The sequence below is a fragment of the Miniopterus schreibersii genome (genome assembly GCF_964146895.1).
Source record: "Miniopterus schreibersii genome assembly, chromosome: 9".
NCBI classification, from domain to species: Eukaryota; Metazoa; Chordata; class Mammalia; order Chiroptera; family Miniopteridae; genus Miniopterus; species Miniopterus schreibersii.
The window spans coordinates 40,707,843-40,729,060 of record NC_138118.1 but is presented as its reverse complement, the minus strand read 5'-3'; the positions used below and the strand labels follow the sequence as shown (position 1 = coordinate 40,729,060).

Sequence of the window (21,218 nt, the reverse complement as noted above, 5' to 3'; positions counted from 1 at the left end):
CTACTGTGGCATTCTTAGAATGTTGGCTTTTAGCTGCAAGAGCATACTGACTTCTTGTCTCATCACTTAAAGGTAGTTAATTCCACTCCAAGCATATGTCCTTACCCAACTATACTCAAAGATAGGAAATGAAGGAAGTGGAATAGGATACTCTCCTTTACTTCTTTTTTTCACTGAATTTTTAAAAAATTAATATTTTAAATTCAATTTATTGAGATAACATTACATAATGTTCAAGTGTACAATTTTATAATACATCTGCACACTCCATTGTGTATTCATCACCCTAAGTCTAACCTCCTTTAATAACCATGTACTTGACCTCCTTCACCCTCTTTGTCCTCCCCACATCTCCTTTCCCTTTTGATGACCACCATTCTGTTGTCTGTGTTTGTTTGTTTTGTTTGTTCTTTTGTTGCTTTTTTTGTATCCTACATATGAATGGAATTATGTGGGTCTTCTCCCTTTCTGCTTGACTTATTTCAGTTAGCATGACTCATACTTGTGAAACCAAATCCAGATTTGGCTGCCTGCCACAACAAAAGCCAAACTGATGAGGCAGGTGCTGGTGATAAAGGAAAGAGGTTTATACAAGTGCTGGGAGCTCAAGAAGATGGAGGAATTTTCCCATCCTCAAAATCCCATCTCCCCATTTCAGTGCAGGCAGAGATTTTTATTAGGAGGGAGAGAGATAACAGAACAGAGATAAAAGGGAAGGCCTGTGGACATGCAGGCAGTGTCCTTGCTGGTCCCAATATGGATTTTCATCGTCAGCGTCCTTGAGTTGGCCACCTGTTTTTCCTTTTTTTTTTTAATCAACAAATTCCTCTGCCTGGGTGGTTGGCATTAACCAGGGTCTTGAAGATTTGGTTGCTCCTGAGGTTCACACAGGAACTGAAACTGCTGGATTGTGAAGTATACTAAAAAAACTTTTAACATGTAAGCTCTAGTTTCAAGAAAAAAATCAGGTTAGAATAACAAGCTGGGTTTAATAAGATTAATTCAGGTAGATTTATATAAGTATACTATATTCATTCCCTGTTGCACTTATTGCTGCAAATGCAATATTTTATAGTGTTTTTTTAATGGCTGAGTAGTATTCCATTGTATACATGTACCGCATCTTCTTTATCCTCCTTTTCATTTTTGAAAGAAGAGAAATTTCCAGAGGATTTTCTTTCCCCACATGTGATCATCTTCCCTTTAGGTGTCCAATGCCAGAATGAACTATACACCTAGCTCCAAAGGAAACTAAGAAAATGAGCAAAGAAACATACTTTCTCAGCTTCTATATTGAGAGGCAGGTAAGGGAGAATGGGGTGGGAATGCATGCTGGGTCTTCTATTAAACTATCCACTATAGAACTCAGGAATGTTCTCTTCTTACCTCTTCATCTCACCAGGGTGAATTAACCCTTCTTGGTTACATAGTAGATAGTGTTAAGTGTACAAGTTAAATGAGTAGTTCTTTGTTAAACATTAACTTATTATAGTAAATACAACTATAATCAGACTTTCTTACAAAGCTGTAAATATTTGCATTTCTATAATAATTTTATATCCATTATCTCAAATCATATTGATAATAATGCTCTGAGTTTCAAAATTTTAGTCTCTCTTTACGTATGAGAAATAAGGAGATTAAAATTGTGATCATACAGCTCTTGAGTGGTAGACTGGGAACTTTGAATCCTTGCCCTAAGCTTTTTTACAGTGCTTTTCACATTGTTTGTAAATCTTGTCTTGAAGTAGGAAAACTACACATAAAAGTTTTCTCCCTGATGACCTAGGTAAATGTGGCAACCTGTATCCTCCCACAACCACATCAGAATTACAACTTAATTAATGAATAACCATCACCCAGAACCACCTGAAATCTAGCTGAGACTGGTAGGAGTGGCAGAGACGCAGAACTGGCAGGTCCCACACCCATGTGTGGTGAATAAAAATCAGGAGGGATATGTTAGCTGCAGAGGTCCTCCCTGAGGAGTGAGGATTCCCAGCTCTACACCAGGTGCCCCAACCCAGGGTTCCAGTGCCAGGAAGAGAAATCCCCATACTTCTGGCTTTGAAAAGTGGTGAGGGATTGTGGCTGAGTGAGATGGAGGGCTGCTAGAGTTTCAGGCCATTCTTCTTAAAGGACTCATACATGAACTTACTTGCACTCACTCCATTTGAACTCCAGTGCTGGGGCAGAAGCTAGAAAGGCACCAGGAACATACTGGGAGGAATTAAATTGTCTGGCACTAGAGCAAGAGCTGTGAGTAAGGGGAGCAGCTTTATGCCAGACAAAAGTGCTGGCAGAGGCCATTGTTCCTTTTCTGAGTACTACCCACCACAGAGCTAGCAGGTGGGCATCATATCTGAGTGTCCATCACCCTGGCTCACACTCTTTGCCCCATCCTGGTGATTTCCTGACACCCTTCCCTACTCAACTTGCTGGCCTGCCTGAGCTGTTTCCAGTGGCTTTTCGAATGGCATGTCTTGGCTCATGCTTCAAATTTTCTTAAAATCTCCCAAACAAGCTCATCTGACCTCAGCATGCCCCATACCTCTCATAAAGTGGCCCCAGGCTGGGAGCTAACAGTAGCCAGCCTTGTTTCACAGGTTGGCCTTGACTGAGCACCTCCAATCCCAGCACGAATAGCGGCCATATGCAGATTGCTTTGTGGCTCATGTTGTGCTAGGTGGCCCTGGGAACAACACAAGTAGTGGCTAATCTTGACCTGGAACTCCTGGGAGGCCCCAAAGCCAGTGTATCTAGTAGACAGCTTCAGACCACATTGAAGCACCACTGGGCCACCTCCACAAGAAAATAGCTCAAGGGGCAGACTTAGTGGGCACTAGAGCCCCAGTGAAGTAAGTCTTGCTTTGTAGGGGAGGGCCTTTCACAGCTGATCCTCCACAGTGGTTGGTGTTTGCTGCCAGTCTTTGCAGCTGGTTTTTGTGGGGGTAAATCATTCCCATTGAGTGATCAGGGAGGCTGTGCCTCTGTACCGTACAGAACACCTACTATATAAGGTCAGTCTACCAAGCCTGGGAGATGTAGCAGCTCTACCTTATACATAGAAACAAACATAGGGAGGCTGCCAAAATGAGGAGACAAAGAAAGAGCTCCCAAATGAAAGAACACAAGAAATCTCTAGAAAAAGGGCTAAACAAGATTTAGACAAGCAATCTACTAGATGCAGAGTTCAAAACACTTCAACAGCATAAAAAGGATATGGAAACCATAAAAAAAACCCACAGAAATGAAGGATCCACTAATTGAAGTGAAGAACACGTTACAGGGAACAAACAAGAGAGTAGATGAAGCAGAGGATCAAATTAGCAATTTGGAAATAAGGAAGCAGAAAACACCTAATCAGAACAACAAAAATAAAAAAGAATCCAAAGTAATGATGATAGCGTAAGGCACCTCTGGGACAACCTCAAGCATACCAACATTCTCATCATGGGGTAATGGAAGAAGGGAGAGAGCAAGGAATTGAAAACCTATTTGAAAAAATAATGACAGAAAACTTTCTTAACCTAGTGAAGGAAATAGACATAAAAGTCCAGAAAACACAGAAAATCCCAAACAAGAGGAACCTGAAGAGGCCCACACCAAGACACATCATAATGAAAATGCCAAATGTTAAAGACAAAGAGAGAATCTTAAAAGCAACAAGAGGAAAGCAGTTCGTTATATACAAGGGAGCTCCCATAAGACTGTCAGCTGATTTCTCAATAAAAACTTTGCATGCCAGAAGGCGTTGGCAAGAAATATTCAAAATAATGAAAAGCAAGGATCTATAACCAAGATTACTCAACCCAGCAAGCTATCATTTAGAATTTAAGGACATACAAAGATCTTCCCAGACAAGAAAAATCTAAAGGAGTTAGTCACCACCAAACCGGTATTACATGAAATGTTAAAGGGTCCCCTTGAAGAAGAAAAAGAAGAAGAATAAGAAGAAGAAGAAGAAAAAGAAGAAGAATTTATAAAGATGAATAATAAAATGGCAAGAAATACATATCAAATAACAACTGAATTTAATAAAACAAAACAAAACAAGGAGAACATAAACAGACTCATAGATGCAGAGAACAATTTGACAGTTGCCAGATGGAAAGAGCGTTGTGGGGATGGGTGATAAAAGTGAAGGGATTAAAAAGTACAGATTGTTTGTTACAGAATAGTCACAGAAATATAAAGTACAGCACAGAGAATATTGTTAGTAATTTTCTAATAACTGTATTGTGTCAGGTGCATAAGAGATTTATAGGGATGATTACTTAGTAAGTTATATAACATCTAATCACTGGGGGGAACACCTGAAAGTAATATAATATTGTTTGTCAGCTGTAATTGAAAACTAAAAAATGATTTAAATTAAAAAAGAGTTTTCTCAGGCCATATTTGAATCTCCATCAACATGCTTCACACTTTTTGCCCTTCTCTGGTGATTCCTTGAGACCCTGGCCCTCCCTACTTGTAGGCTCATCCAAGCAATTTCCAGTGGGTTTTCCATACAACTGGCTTCTCTTGCCTCATGCTTCGGATTTTCCTAAAATCTGTCAAACAAGCAGCAGCTGGCTTCAGCATGCTCCATAGCTCTCAATAAGTGGCACCAGGCCTGGCACTAGCAGCAGCCCACCTTGGTTCATAACTGGGCCTCTCCTGGGTACCTCCAGCCCAACACAAGTAGCACCCACCTACAGATTGCTGTGTAGCTCATGCTAGGTGGCCCTGAGCAGGGCACAGGCAGAAGCTGACTTTGCACCTCCCAGGAGGTCTCAGAGATAGTACACCCAGTGGTGAGCTTCAGATTACACTCAATTACAACCTTACTACATCACCAGTGACACACTCAAGCAGCAGATTTGGTGAGCACCAAAGCCCTGTGAAGCAAATCCTGCTCCAGAAGGGTGTTTCTGGCACAGCAGCTCTCCTGCTGTAGTCACAGCTCACCCTCACAGCTAATTGGCCTGGGGGTCAATTCCTCCTAGTGACACCAAAAGCAGTTAAGGCTCAACTACACCAAGGCAGTGCACACAGCCCACACAGGGGAGCACCTAGAAGGCCCAGCTCAGGTGACTGGTGGAGGCTGAGCCATTGGGCCCTACAGACACCTGTTACACAAAGCCACTCTACCAATTCCAGGAAACATAGCAGCTCTATCTAATACATAGAAACAAACACAAAGAAACAACCAAAATGCAGAAACAAAGAAACATGTCACAAATGAAAGAACATAAGAAATCTCCAGAAGAAGAACTAAATGAAATGGAAGCAAGCAAACTACTAAATACAGAGTTCAAAACATTGGCTATAAGGATGCTCAAGGAACTTAATGAGAATTTCAAGGAAATTAGTGGGAACATCAACAATATAAAAACGGACCAGTCAAAAATGAAGAATATGCTAATTGAAATGAAGAATAATTTACAGGGAATCAACAGTATATTAGAGGACACCAAGAATCAAATCAGTAATTTGGAATATGAGGAAGCAAAAAGCACCCAATCACAAGGGCAAAAAAATGAAGACTAAAAAGATGTGAAGATAGTGTAAGGAGATGCTGGGATATCTTCAAGCATAACAACATTCAAGTAATGGGGGTACCAGAAGGGGAAGAGAGGGAGCAAGAAATTGAAAATCTATTTGAAAAAATAGTGACAGAAAACTTCCCCTACCTGGTGAAAGAAATAGATTTATAAGTCCTGGAAGCACAGAAAAACCCAAACAAGAGGAACCCAAAGAGGTCCACACCAAAACACATCATAATTAAAATGTGAAAGGTTAAAGACAAAGAGAATCTTAAAAGCAGCAAGAGAAAAGCAGTTATCTATAGGGGAGCTCCCACAAGACTGTCAGCTGATTTCTCAACAGAAACTTTGCAGGCCAGAAGGAAGTGGCAAGAAATATTCAAAGTGATGAAAAGTGAGGATGTACAACCAAGATTACTCTACCCAGCAAAGCTATCATTTAGAATTGCAGGTCAGATAAAGAGCTTCCCAGACAACAGAATGCTAAAGGAGTCAATCACCACCATATCACTATTACGAGAAATGTTGAAGGGTCTTCTTTAAGAAGAAGCTAATGAACAGAATAAACTGATGAACTAAATAGACCCAGAGACATTGAAGTATGCAACAGACTGATGTATTTCACAGGGAATAAGGGGGGGTGGGGGCAGGAAGAGATTAACCGAAGAATTTATATGCATATATGCAAAACTCATGGACATAGACAATAATGAGGTGAAACCGTGGGAAGGGGTGGGAGGGGGGTTGAGGAGGTCAATGGGGGGAAAAAGGGAGACATCTGTAATACTTTCAACAATAAAGATAAATTTAAAACACACAAGGAAATAAAGAAACAAACAAAAAGTTTTCTCCCACCCTTTACAGTAGGGTAAACTTTTAGTATTTTTTGGAACAGAAATTAATGAAGCCCTACATCCAGTTGGAAATTACAGTGTTCTGGCCTTGGCTGGTTTTGCTTAGTGGCTAGAGAGTCAGCCTGTGGAATGAAGTGTCTCAGGTTCGATTCCAGTCAAAGGCATATACCTCGGTTGCAGGCTCAATCCCTAGTCCTAGTCAGGGCACTGCGGATGTGTCTCTCTCTCATTAGTGTTCTCTCTCTCAGTCTTTCCCCCTCCCTTCCACTCTAAAAAGTAAGTGGAAAAAATATCCTCATATGAGGATTAACAAAAAAAAAAATTTACAGTGTTCTTTTTTGGGAAACAGTAGTATCTTATAAAATATAAAATAGGAATTTTATTTGATGCAGCAATGCCAGTTTATAAATTTTCCATTTTGTTGTAATTACTGAAAGGCAAAAGGGTTTATCTCAAATTTATATCTCAAATTCAGCATTGTTAATATTGCTAATATTAAAAAATTATAGAAATAATCTAATCTCATATATATGAGAAATATGCATTTAGTAAAGTTATTGCAAAGCAATCTTATTTAGGAAAATTGAAACAATCATTGATTAAAAATTTCCATATACCACACTGAATCTAATGGCACATAAAAAAAGAATACATTATGATCAATGAAGCTTATTCCAGGAATGCAAAGATAATTTAAAATTTAAGGAATCCATAAACATCTATGAAAATAAATATGTGATTATCTTCTTAGTATCCAGAAATCCAGTTGATAAAATTCAATAAATATTTCTGATACTAAGCATTCAGTAGCACCTGATGGATGCCTCTTTAATATGATAAAATCTGCACAGTTCTTAACATCCTTAATATTAAAACCATAGCCTCTTTTCCCACTAAACCCAGGAAGGAGGTAAGGATGTTCATTATCTCTATTTTATTTTATATTCTGTTGGATTTATTGGCCAATATAATCAGGGAGATAAAATAATTAGAGGTACAAGAATTAGAAAAGAGATAAAAACTATCTCTGCCATTGATGTGGATGCAGTATACATGGAAAACATAAAAGACCTAAAAATACAACTATATCAAACAATAACTTAATTTAGTAAGGTAGCTGTATACAAAACTAACATGAAAAATCAATAGTCTTAATATATACAAACAATAATCTGTTAGAAACTACAGTGAAAGAGAAGGTTCCATTTTAAACAATAATAGCAAACACAAAATATAAGCTACTTAGGAATAAAATTAAAAATGTGCAAAATCTGTATAGGAAAACTTTTAAACACTCCTGAAATATACCAAGAGACACAAAATAATATTTGAAAACATAGAAAGATATTTTTTGGCCGTGATAGGATGACTCAACATCATCCTATATGGAAAGATATCCATTATTCCTACATTAATATATAAATTTAACTCAATTCCCTCCCCCCTCCAAAATGCAAAGATGTTTGGGTTTGGGGAGAGTCTGGTGTTGTTAGGAACCATGATTTTTAGTTTAAGATAAATGAGATACAAACGTAAAAACAAAAACAATAGGAGAAAACCTATAATGTTAAATTGGAAATATCAATATGAATTCGCTATTATTTTTTAAATCAAATTATGAAACATCTTCAGAAGAATGACATCCTAATGACAATGAACATGTTTACTGCCTTGATGTCAGTTTCTAAGTTGTTTCCCACTAAGTCCCAGGGTTCCTTAAAGAAATGGCTAATTTCAGATTTGGTGCAAGAAAAATCCAAGGTAAGCCTGTGTCTTCTTGTGTCACAGAACACCGGGAAACACAGGATAATGGAGTTATGTTAAAAGCCACAAATACTAGTTGGAAGGAGCTCAGAGCTCCCACTAACCAAACTTAGGATAATTTGAGCATTATAAGGAATAACTATTTTAATTGTTTATCTTACATTGAATAAGTAAAACCCAATAGTGCAGAGTGATAATCAATAGACAGATGGATAGATAGCTAGATAGATGTCATTAGAATATACCATTGGTACTATTATACCAATCTCCAATGAAATAATAAATTCATAAAATGGTTTTACCTAAATCCATTAGGTGAAAGTTATAAGGTAACAAAATATCCCCAATAGCACAAAGTATCACCCACCAATTACTTGGTAATTGCCAAAGGAAACACCTTTATTACAGAGATACATGGAGTAACCACATAATAACCTGGTTACTCCCATAGTGGGATGGGACATCACCTGTCTTCTGATGTGATGCAAAATGAAGTATACAGCCTTACCAATGACATGTTCTTTCCAAAAATCTTTCACAAACATTTAATCATGCCCTTAAATCTCATGTCCAGTTTAGTTAAATGACACCATGAAGAAACTATCAAAGAAATCTTGAATGTGTAATATCTGCAAACATGGGATCTTCAAAAAATGAATGCCAAGTTAAAAGTAAAAACAAGATAGTAGGAGTGTTCCAGATTTTTAAAAAAAGACATAACAACAAAATATAATGCTTGAACGCTGATTGGATTCTGCTTTAAGAAACCAGCTTTAAAATACATTTTGGGAGAGAATTGAATATGGACCAGATATTAGCTAGTATTAGGGAATGAGTGTTAATTTCTTAAATGTGACAATGGTATCGCAGTCAAGAGGTAGAAAATTCTTGTTTGTAAGAAATATTTAGAAAATAAACATAGCAAATATGAAAAAATGTAATAATTGTTGAATCTAGGTGGTTAGTATTAAGGTAATCATTATACTAATCTCTCATCTTTTCTGTGTGTTTAAAATATTTCAAAATAAATTAGAAAAAAATGATTCCTTTGAGCTGTATTTTATTTGGAAGGATATCAAGGACAAATAATTGAATTTAAAATGCAGGTTAGAGAGATGAAAGATGGCAGTGGACTGAGTGGAAGCTACACTGGCACTCTCCTGGGACCAAACCGGAATTACAACTTACATATAAAAAAACCATACTGAAAAATCAACTGCAGCTGAAGGTGATCTTAAAAGCACCCTCATAACCAAGGAGGAAAAGTGGAGACCACATAGAGACTGGTAGGAAGTGCTGAGGAGCAAGAGGGCTGGCTGGGTTCCCACAGGCAGCAGCTGAAGGTCCAGAGGGATATTTCAGCTGTGGGGGGTTACCACTGAGGACTCTGGGGCCTAAACCCCAGGCTGGGCTTCCCAGCCAAGAGCACCAGAATTGAGAAAGATGCCCACATAACATCTGGCAGTGATAAGCAGCTGGGTTTCTGTCTACCAGGGAGAGATGGCTGGAAAACAGGCACCCTCTTAAAGAGCCAACACACTAAGTTTCATGTGCAGCCACTCACCTTGGGCCCTAGCAGTGGGAGGGCAGAGTGGACTGGAGCTGTGTGAGGAGAACCTAGTGTTGCGAGCTCTGGAGATAGAGCACAGAGGGCACCCCTCTGGATTTGTGCACTGAGTCATTCCCCCATACATTTACCTTCCAAGCAGCTTTTACCTGAGAGGAAAACAATTGCCCCACCCTGTTGGAAAACCTCTCACCTTACCCTACCCAGTGGAGTTTCTACAGCCTTAGGCTCATTAAGAGAAGCAGATTAATCATCCTGCAGGCAGAAGCAGACCTCAGAGTGCTTTGAGTCCTGGGATGATCTACTTCTGGACACCGACCTTGGAAAAGCAAACTTTGGTGTACATCTTGGTCTTTTCCAACCTCACCCAGCCCCAACACAGGGGACTTCAAGCCGTGGGTTGTTAATAGCTCCAAATAAGGTACTCAAGACCAGTCACAAACAGCATATGATATTGGCCTGCACCAGAGACACCCCCAAAAAAGACTGAGAGTCCTAGCAGGCCTACCAAATACATAGAAGCAAACCCAAATAGGCAGCGAAAATTGGGACACAAAAAAAGCCCCAAATGAAAGATCAAGGAAGCCTCCAGAAAAATAGCTAAATGAAATGGAGATAAGCAATCTATCTGATATAGAGTTCAGAATACCGATTATAAGGATGCTCAACAGCATGAAAAAGATATGGAAACTATGAAAACTGAACAGTCAGAAATGAAGAATGACATAGCAGAAATAAAGAATACATTGGAAGGAATAAACAGCAGATTACAGGAAGCTGAGGATCAGATCAGCAAATTAGAAAAACAGGATAGAAAAAAATCAGTCAGAGAACCAAAAAGAAAAAACAATTAAAAAACAGCAGGACAGTCTAAGTGACTGGGACAACAAGAAATGTAACAATATTTGCATCATAGGAGTGCCAGAAGAGGTCAAAAGTAAGCAAGGGTTAGAGAAACTGTTTGAAAAAATAATGGCAAAAAACTTTCTGAATCTGCTCAAGAAAAATGTCACACAAGTTCAAGAGGCACAGAGATTCCCAAGCAAGAAGAATCCAAAGAGGCCCACGCCCAGACACATCATAATTGAAAGGCCAAAAATTCAAGACAAAGACTATTAAAGGCAGCAAGAGAAAAGCAATCTGTTACCTACAAAGAAGCTCCCATAAGGTTGTCAGTTGACTTCTCATCAGAACTCTACAGGCCAGAAGGGAATAGCATTAAGTATTCAAGTTAATGCAAAACAAGGATCTGAAACCAAGAACAGTCTATACAGCAAGGCTCTCATTCAAAATAGATGGTGAAATAAAGGTCTTCCCAGACAAAAAAGGGCTAAAGGAGTTTATTAGCACCAAACCAGCATTGCAGGAAATGTTAAAGGGACTGCTGTAATTAGAAGTAGAAATAGAAACATTCCAAGAAATGTTAAAGGGATTACTGTAATAAGAAGAAGAAATACAGAGAGAAACATAGACATAAAGACTTAAAATAGCAATACATAAGGACCTATCAATAATAACCTTAAAGACTTTAAGGGAGAGACCAACAGCAATACAGTCATAGTCGTGGACTTTACTACCCCACTGACTTCACTGGATAGATCTTCCAGACAAAAAGTCAACACAGAAACAGTGACTCTAAATAGTACATTAGATCAGATGGATTTAATTGATATTTATAGAACATTTCACCCCAAAGCTGCAGAATATACATTCCTCTCAGGTGCATATGGGCCACGCTCAAAGATAGACCACATGTTAGGACACAAAACAAGTCTCTACAAGTTCAAGAAGATTGAAATCAGATCAAGCATATCAGATCACAATGGCATGGAATTAGAAATCAACTATAGTAAAAACATTCAAAAACATTCAAACACATGGAGGCTAAATAGCATGTTATTAAGCAATGAATGGGTTACCTATAAGATCAAGAAAGAAATCAGGAAAGACAGTGAAAGCAGTCCTAAGAGGGAAGTTCATAGCACTACAGGCTTACCTCAAAAAGCAGGAAAAATTTTCATAAACTATCTAACCCTATAACTTAAAGAATTAGTTCCCCTGTGAAGCAGTCTGGACCAGGGCTTTTGTTTGGAGGGAGTTTTCTTATTACTGCATCAAAGTATTGAAGGTAATGCAAAACAGCATATTATTATTAGCCTATTCAGGTTTTCTGATTCTTCCTGATTCAGTTTTACATGATTTCACTCATATGTGGAATGTAATAAACAAAATAGACTGAGGAACAAAATAGATCCAGAGACATAGAAGCATGGAACAGACTGATGAATCTCAGTGGAAAGCCAGGGGTGGGAGAGTGTGTGGGGAGAGATTAGTCAAAGGACTTACATGAATATATGCATAGCCCATGGACACAGGCAATAGTGTGATGAAGGCCGGGGGGGGGGGGGGGGGGGGGAGGCAGGATGTGAGGTGGAAAGGATCAATGGAGAAACGAGGGGGGATATCTGTAATACTCTGAATAATAAAGGTAAAAATTTAAAAATGCAGGTTAGGAAACAAATAAATATTCACTCATTTTTGTAAAATGTGTGTAGTACTCATCTTGAACTGTTGATATATTTGCACATCCATTTCCATTCATTCACAATAGCCAAAAGTTAGAAACAACCCAGTGTCCATCCATGTATGAATGGTTAAACAAATTGTCATATATACAGTTAATGGAATATTACTGAGTCTTATAAAGGAAGGAAATTCTGACACATGCTACAACATGGATGAACCTGGAGAATATGCTAAGTGAAATAAGCCAGTCACAAAAGAAAAACTACTGTTTGATTCCACTTATTTGAGGTAACTATAGTAGTCAAATTCATAGAGACATAAAGAAGAATGGTAGTTACCAGGAGCTGAGGGTGGGGGTGGGGAATGGGGAATTGTTTAATGGGTATAGAGTTTCAATTTTGCAAGATAAAGAGTTCTGGAGATTGGTTACAGAACAATGTGAACGTACTTAGTACTATCAAACTGTACACTTAAAAATGGTTAGAATGGTAAATTTTATGTGTATTGTACCACATAACATTAATAATTAAAATTAAAAACATAGGTTTAGAGAATCATTTCTGTAAGATAGAGCTTCTGTACAATTTTTATTTCCTTTTCCTATTTCTATATTGTTTGACTTTTTTTCATTAAATATGAATCAATTTTCCAAAAACCAGAGACCTATTTTCAAAATATAAATAACTTCTGCAGGTCTTTAGTGTTTTAGAAGACATGAGGATGGTAGAGCATGTTTTCTAAGGAAAATGGATTTTCAGGAAACAATAGAAATTGTCAATGTAGTCTGAGAATTTTGTCAAAAGCAATAAAAACATTGTCCCAGAAGTGGGTGGCAAAATGGGACACTGGATACCTCCACTGCACTTAGGTTGTCCTGGAGAGCTGGGCCTACTGACAAGTGGCCAGACCTGGAGAGCTGGACCTCGCTCACAGCTGAGGCCCAGTGGGGGGGGGTCACCCAAACCGCCAGCAAGGAGGAATTTGATGAACCAGGGCTGACCTGCCTGCCTTGTCTTCCACATCCATTCCAGCACCTCACCTTGCTTGACTGCACCCCAGGGGTAAAGTTTGTGACAATTTCCTTCGATTCAGAGCCAGCCTTTAATCTCACCTCCCAGAATCTAATTTCTGTTGTAGTTGGTCAGTTTTTCTGGTCTACAGATAGTACTCGCACAGTATCCCAGGCCAATGACTCATTTCAACCTTGGCTGACCTCTGCATTTTGACCTGTCAGGTTCCAAGCCCTGTATCCTATTTGTGATGGAGAACCTGACAACTTAACTGTGTATATGTTCACATTAATATACAAACCACTACAGCATCAGCAATATCGTCTTTCCAAAACTTCCTGCAGAGCTATACTCGCATTTATATGCACATGGTATTTTGGAAAACAAATTATTACAGTTCTATTTTGTTTCTCATTAAATGAATATTTTCTGTTTTACTTAAGGGATTGTTGACATAGCTCAATATCAGACTATGCATTCATTAAGAAATTTTTTTTGGAAAATAAAACAACAGAGAACACCATATAACAAACACCTGTGTTCAGACCACCCAGAATTAACAAATGTTAACATTTTGTAATGATTGTTTTAAGTCTAGAATTCTCATTTTAAAATTAAATTGTACTCTTTGGAATAGTCAGAGCTGGCCTCAAGAAAACAGTGAAGTTGGCTGTTCCTCTCCTGCTGTCTCCTTTCCTTCCCTGGCAGGTGACTGACTAGGTGTTGGTGGTCCTTCCTTCTGCAGCAGGCCATGCTGTGCCCCTCCCAGAACAGCTATTACCCGGGAGTGTAGGTGGAACAGTGGAGTCCTCAACCATATTAGAAATGAGTCCTGGTTATGAGTCACACAAAAATTCCAAGCAGAAAAAGGAAAGTTTATTAGAACAAAGGAAACTTATAACTTTACAGGGGGCATTCACCAGGCACTGGGCCTCAGAAAAGAGATGCATCTAGGAACCGAACAGCTACAGGAATCCCAGCTTGCTCATGCTTCTCTCTGCTTCATTTTTTGCTCTTATTCAGTTCACATGTTGGAAAGTAGCCTCCCATAACTTCTGTGTTTACATATGACATTTCCAGCCACATGAACAGATGGACTGGAAGAACTTCTGTCACAATTCCACATGTCTGAGGGAGCAAAGCTGATTGTCCTGCCTAGGTCAGATGTCCATTTCGGGTTTAGCAAGCCTGCTGAGTGTGACCAAATCATGTATGCAAACATGGCTGCCAGACCCTCACTTCTGTGATCTCGTGGATTCAGAGGCTGTGGGCTATTCTCAAGAAGGAATTTCCTCTCCTGTACATGGCTGCATATCTTCCAGGGGCAATCATAGCAACTTGAGAAGCATGAAACTGAAGTTTCAGCAAAAGCTAGGAATGAATCTTTAGGCTAAACACCTTAACCTTGGGAAAGCACAAGAGCATGGTTTGGTGATGAAGGGAAGAAGAACGGAGACCACCCTTGAGGGCAAACAGTGCAGGTGTTTTGTGCAGGGCCTGCTGTCATTAAAAGGACCATGGAATAGGATTTGTGTATGCACAAAAATTCCCACTCAGTTAATGAATGAACTGTGCTCTAAAATCGATGCTGTTTTTGTATTCCTTCTGTGAATGTTTAGACTCTCATGTGCCAGGGACCTAATGAGAAAACAGTGACATGAGAAAACTGACAATCTAACCCCAAACTCCTCCACAGTGCTTATAGTATGATGTGAACCATGCATGCTTATAAGAGGCTGACATCATTTTTGAGCAATATGACATATAATGAACACTTCCTTTTCTGTCTACATACACTCCCATTTCTAAAGGTCTGTGCTTGAGTTTTACCCTTGTAAGCCATTTCCAATAGTTTCTGGAATAAGCAGGATAGATATGTCTAGATACATACAATGAGGCCATGTATTTTTTTCTATACCAGCTCATAGAAAGCAGAAGCATAATTCTATCAGTAATACTATTTTAACCCCATAAACAGTGATTATTTATACTACTTTTTCCTGAAGAAAATAATGTTTACACTCAGACTTCGGATGGCGAACAGGCATCCTCCATGGAGTCTGTGGAGTGGAGTGAGTCTCACGCACCACAGATCATTTGGATTAGCTATCTTTATTTGTTCATGAAAAGCCACTTCTCTAGGCTCTTCCATCCTCAGGTGCTACGACTTTCACTTTTTGAGATCAGGGCTTTAGCCTCACTGCTCAACCAGCAGCATGGCCTGAGTTTAGGATGGACAATCAAACACACCAAAACTCAGTGGGCGTATGATTTCACTTACATGTGGAATCTAAAAACTAAAATAAACAAACAAACAGAACAGAAAAAGACTCATAGATAGAGAACATTGTGATGGTTGCCAGATGGGAGGGGAGTTGGGGGATGGGTGAAAAAGTTGAAGGGATTAAAAAGTACAAATTTGTAGATACAGAATAGTCGGGACATAAAGTGCAGTATAGGTAATATAGTCAATAATATTCTAATAACTACGTATAGTGTCAGATGGGTACTAGATTTATTGGGGTGATCACTTAGTAAGTTATATAATGTCTAACCACTGGGTTATATACCTGAAACTAATATAATATTGTATGTCAACTGTAATTGAAAAATAAAAAATTATTTAAAGTAAAAAAAATAAAAAGAAAAAAGAAACTCAGTGGGCTTCACCCAAGATTGCTAGCTTTAAGAATGGCACAACCTTGCTGGGAGTGGCTCAGCATTTAAGCATCCACCTAGGATCCAGGAAATTGTGGTTCAATTCCTGGTCAGGGCACATGCCTGGGTTGCGGGCTCCATCCGCAGTCTGGGGTGTGCAGGAGGCAGCTGATCAATGATGACTCTCTCATCATTGATGTTTCTATCTCTCTATCTCTCTCTCCCCCTTCCTCTCTATGAAATCAATAAAAATATATTTAAAAATAAATGGCACAGGGACCTGTCCAGGTGGCTCAGATGGTGGGAGTTTCCTCCCGTACTCCAAACAGTGGTGGGTTCTTTCCTGGTCAGGGAACATACCTAGGTTTTGGTTTGATTCCCAGTGGGGGCTTGTAAGGGAGGCAGCTGATAGATGTTTCCCTCTTGCATCGATATTTCTCTCTCCCCATTCCTTTCTCATTAAAAATTAATAAAACATATCCTCAGGTGAGGATTTAAAAAAAATAAAAAAGAATGACACAGGATGGTTGACAATACAGCATGTAAGGTGATCACTGGGTAGTCTGCTGACTCCCGGCATAGGCTGGGAATATTCTGTGCACACGGGCATGAGAGGTGAGGCAGAGAGCATGCAGACAAACTGCCTGGGAAGCCATTCACTCTGGGGTCTCCTTAGCTTTTGTCCTTGTTCATCTTGGCCTCCTCCCAGTATGTGAGGGGCCACCCATTCTCAGTGCACCTGTCTTCTCACCAAAGCCCTTTATTCATGCCTGACAGTAGAGACAATGGGGCTAGGGTGCCTGGTCCATCCTCAGTGGGTTCGTTCTACGTTTAGTATATGTAATTCCTTGACTTAGTGCTGTAAGGAGAGCTCAACCAAGCCAACGGTCAAATCCTCCTGTGCCCCTGTGTCTAAAAGATAGGTCACAGATCTGTTAATCCAGGCTCAGGTCTTTCTCATGTTTGTATCACAAGCACAGAATCTGGCATATGGTGCTTGATAAGTAATTGTCCAGTGAATATTCAGTTTTGAACTCTGAACTTTAATTATTTTATATTTAGATTGTTTGTATGACTAGTGTTTATAAATAAGTAAATGATTGCCTACAAGCAAAACTATTTATTTTCTATTTTAACAGTAATTTATATCAAAGGCTTTTGGCCTTTGTGCTGATACAAGCCATGATGATCGTCACTTAAAGCGTTGAATATTCTCTTTTACTTTGTATTTCAGATTATTTGAATATATTTTGCTCTATAAGGATGGAGTGATGTTTCAGATTGAACAAGCCACCAAGCAATGTTCCAAGATCACCCTGACAGACCCCTGGGACCCTCTTGACATTCCTCAGAACTCCACCTTTGAGGACCAGTACTCCATAGGGGGGCCCCAGGAGCAGATCACCGTTCAGGAATGGTCTGACAGAAAGTCAGCTAGATCATGTAAGGGTTCAAAAAAAATATGGGATGGTTGCATCTCAGAGAGCATCATGTGAAAAAATGTTTAAGTCCATTAAGGATGGTAGTTGTTAGGGAAATTTACAAGTGTAATTGAATTGTTTAAGGCCCCGTTAAAGCCCCCACATGAACTCTGCTAGTTGTGTACCACCAGGATCTAAGCATCATATTTGAAACTTCAGCCTTCTAGTCCTGCCTGCACCTTTCTTCCACATTAGCTCTTATGGACTTAGCCTTGACCTCAACATTTAATGATCCTCCCACCCCACCTCCCCAGACCAGTGACATGGAAGGTTGTCTAAGGCACACATTACAATTGGGTGCCTCCTTTTCCTTCCCCACATCACTGCCTAAAGCCAAAGTGACCAGATTTACTGCCATTATTTTCAGTGTCTGCTTTTATACATAGATATGAAACTCCTCTCTGTCTGTCAACATGCCTAGCCCAAGACTGTCAGAAACACAGGATTTTATGCTGTGGGAAACAGTATGACAGCTGCAAAAAAAAAAAAAAAAAAAAGCATAAAATTACCATAAGACCCAGCAATTCCACTTGTGATCATATAACCAAAAGAGTTGAAAGAAATGACTCAGACATTTGAACATTGATGTTTATAGCAGAATTATTCATAATTGTGAGAAGGTGGAAACAACCTAAGTGCCCATCAGCAGATGAATGGATAAAGAAAATGTAGTGTATTCATATAATGGAATATCACTCAGCCTTAAAAGAGAAGGAAATTCTGATACATGCTACTATAATATGGATGAGCCTTGAGGACATTATGCTAAGTGAAATAAGCCAGTCACTAAAGGACAAATACTGTATAATTCCATTGATATGAGGTTCCAAGTAGTCAAGTTCATGGAGACAAAAAGAAAATGGTAGTTGCCAGGGGCTAAGGGGTAGAAGAATGGGGAGTTAGCATTTAATGAGCACAGTTTCAATTGAGAAGATGAAAAAGTCCTGGAGAGGGGGGTAGTGATGGTTACACAACAATGTGAATGTACTTAATGCCACTAAACTGTACTTAAAAATGGTTAAAATGGTAAATTTTATGTATTATTTACCACAACAAAAATATAGGCATTTTGCCTGTCTTCTATATTAAAAAGTCAACTTTCCTTCCTCTTATAGATGAAACCTGGATTGGCATTTATACAGTCAAGGACTGTTATCCGGTCCAGGAAACCTTCACCAAAAACTACAGTGTGATATTGTCCACACGGTTTTTTGACATACAGCTGGGTATTAAAGACCCCTCAGTGTTTATTCCCCCGAGCACGTGCCAGACGGCCCAGCTGGAGAGGATGAGCGAGGACTGTTCCTGGTAAGCCTGTGAATGCAGGTGTGAGAGCATCAGACATCAGACACTGGCGGCCTTAGCTCAAAATGTATTTGAACTTGAGAGATGAGAATCTTATTTGTAGATACAAATTGATGTGGGGTTTTTTGTTTTGTTTTGCTGTTTTTGTACATATGATGTTGGCTACTCAAGCTATATTAAAAGAGGGAAGAGGATGGAGATGATGTGGTAATATGAACTGCAGAGAGGACCATGGGGACTTTGTGTAGCCTATCTGGGTGCTGTGCTTTCTGCATGTGCATGTGTATATGAAGTATAGTGGCTTGCATGGGGCTGAGAGTCAGTGGGAGCAGTTCGTCTTGGCAGGGAAAAATGTTTTATTATTGACATTAGTGAGAATCACCAGATTCCTGGCATATGGCAATAATAAAAAGCAGAACAATTTTGGTCAATTTATTATTAATTTTTAAGTTTGCTACAGATAATGACCCCTGTATTGCCTTCACTAAGGAGGTGACTGCTCCCTCTGTCCCCACCCCATGCTCCCCAGACTACTGAAAAAGTTATCCCTTAAAACCCCTTCCAGACTTAAGAGCTTATGGCATGACTCAATTGATATGAACGTTTTGGAAGGAAATGAAAGGCTATAATACAAAGTAATTATTCCTCTAAAGAGACATTTTAAACAAGAGAGTTTGAAAATCTTTAATGTCTACCCCCGGGTAAACATGAGCCATGCATGCTTCCATTTTTCTATGCAAGAGTATTGATACTTGTGCTGAATCATCCCCTACTGTCAGGAGGCCTACAGAGACAGGAAGTATTCTAAAAATAGCCCCAACTTGGGAGTCTGAAGACTACTGTCTCCAAAATCCAGGACTGGAATTTCCTTGTACTTGAATTCCTTTGATTAACAAAATGCTCTATGCTTTCCCCCACCTTGGCCTTCTTGGGGTACAACCTCTTTGTCTACCTGACTTCAGGTCATCTTTCATAGGTCAGCTCACACAAGATCTTCAGAGAATTGCTCCCAAGCCTGGATTGGGTGCACTTTGCAGCTTATGCAATTTTCACAGTATTATTTAGGCTGTTGTGTTAATTTCCTGCTTACTGGACACTGTCATACACTAGCTTGGCTAGGAGCTCATACAGCATGGATACCATGTTCTGTTAAGGTTTATATGCCCAGCACCAAGTAAGTGCCTGGCACATGGTTAATGCCCTAAAAATTTGTGGAGTGGAGAATGCCAACCTCTCTAGTTTTTAGTTTCCTCATTTGTTAATGAGGTTGCATTTGCAGATCTCTAGGGGGGCTCCCAGTAATAAAATGGATTATTCTAGATTACTGTATTATTGTGTTTCTTCTGCCCATCTATTTACATATTATCTGTTACCCAGAGAAATGTGTGACATCTATATTATGCTGAAACAATCTGTATTACTCACTGTTTATATTATTTCAATAAACAAACTTTGCATTTCAAAGTATTCTTTGATACATTTGCTTTTGTAATAAATATGAATTATCTAGGTGATAATGGAGTTAAAACTTTTCTCTAATGAATAAAGTTATTTATGTGATCTAAGACAAATTCTTTATCCTTTCTCAAAAGTTTGTTCTTCTGCTTAAAGTCCTGTTGACTGGGTCAGAAGCATTAGAGTCATTCTTGACCCATTTTTCTTTAGTGCTCACATGCAATCAGGGTCCTGAGTCCTATCAGAATAGTTCTTAGAGCTGCTGCCTCTTGTCCATCCCTTCAGCCACCATTCAGGTCTAGGCTGTTAGTATCACTGGCTTTGCACTACCTTTATATCCTCTGTCATTTCCCTGGTCTTTTCTTCTAGAAGTCACCTTTTGCTCAGTCAGTCAGTCATAAGTCAATACTGAAACCTTGTTACCTACCAACCAGGGCCCATGCTGGTTGGCAGAGTCACAGAGCAGAGTGAAGCACAGACAAGGAATGCACAGACAGGGGACTTTCACAGTGCCTTCAAGGTGAGCCAGCCTGATAAAGCCTTTGACAGTGTTTGCCCCAATTCTTATCTCTCCACCCAGCAGGATGGCCCCGCTGCTCTCCAGAATGCTCATTCCCCTTAGCTGTGGATCTTTGCAGTGCACACCCCAACCCACACTCCTATTCAAAGGAGAAAGGAACTCCTTGTATTTTATTCAGGAATATACAAAGTGTGTGCCTGTTCATTTTTCAGTTGGCCTGTTTTAGTAGGTAAGCCATTTCACAGAAATGAATGAAAAGTCCCCCTTCCAGAAGGATTTTACATCTGGTGGGACCTCAATACACACTTGATGGTGCCCTGCTCCTGTGGTTCTCCAGTCTCAAAGTAAGGTGGAGTCTCCCTAGCATGGTCTCAAGGAAGGCCCTGCCCACCAGGTTCCTGATTCCTTTTCCAGCCTCAGCACTTGGCACTCCCCTCTCTTTCCCAATAGTTACAGAGCCTGAGAAGTGAGGCCTGGGCCACCTCTGGGTGGCAGGAGGGTTTCCTTAGTCACCAGTCTTATGTAAAACTCTCTAGTAGCCATTATA

The 21,218-nt window shown here is 39.5% G+C and overlaps 1 protein-coding gene across 2 annotated transcripts in view; it reads left to right on the top strand.

Annotated features, from left to right (window-relative positions):
- The window catches only part of EPDR1 (ependymin related 1), a 37,734-nt gene extending 17,469 nt beyond the window's left edge, over positions 1–20,265 (top strand). Inside the window, exons 2-4 of one of the 2 annotated variants that reach the window (XR_013999476.1) lie at positions 1,208–1,304; positions 17,145–17,353; positions 18,507–20,264. Coding sequence is in view for 1 of the 2 variants with exons in the window: in XM_081146470.1 (XP_081002596.1) it covers positions 17,145–17,353; positions 18,507–18,703 (406 nt within the window). In the remaining variant the exon portion in view is untranslated. Of the gene's footprint in view, positions 1–1,207; positions 1,305–17,144; positions 17,354–18,506 lie in introns of both variants that reach the window. The other variant, XM_081146470.1, reaches the window with a different exon arrangement.
- The last annotated feature ends 953 nt before the right edge of the window (positions 20,266–21,218 follow it).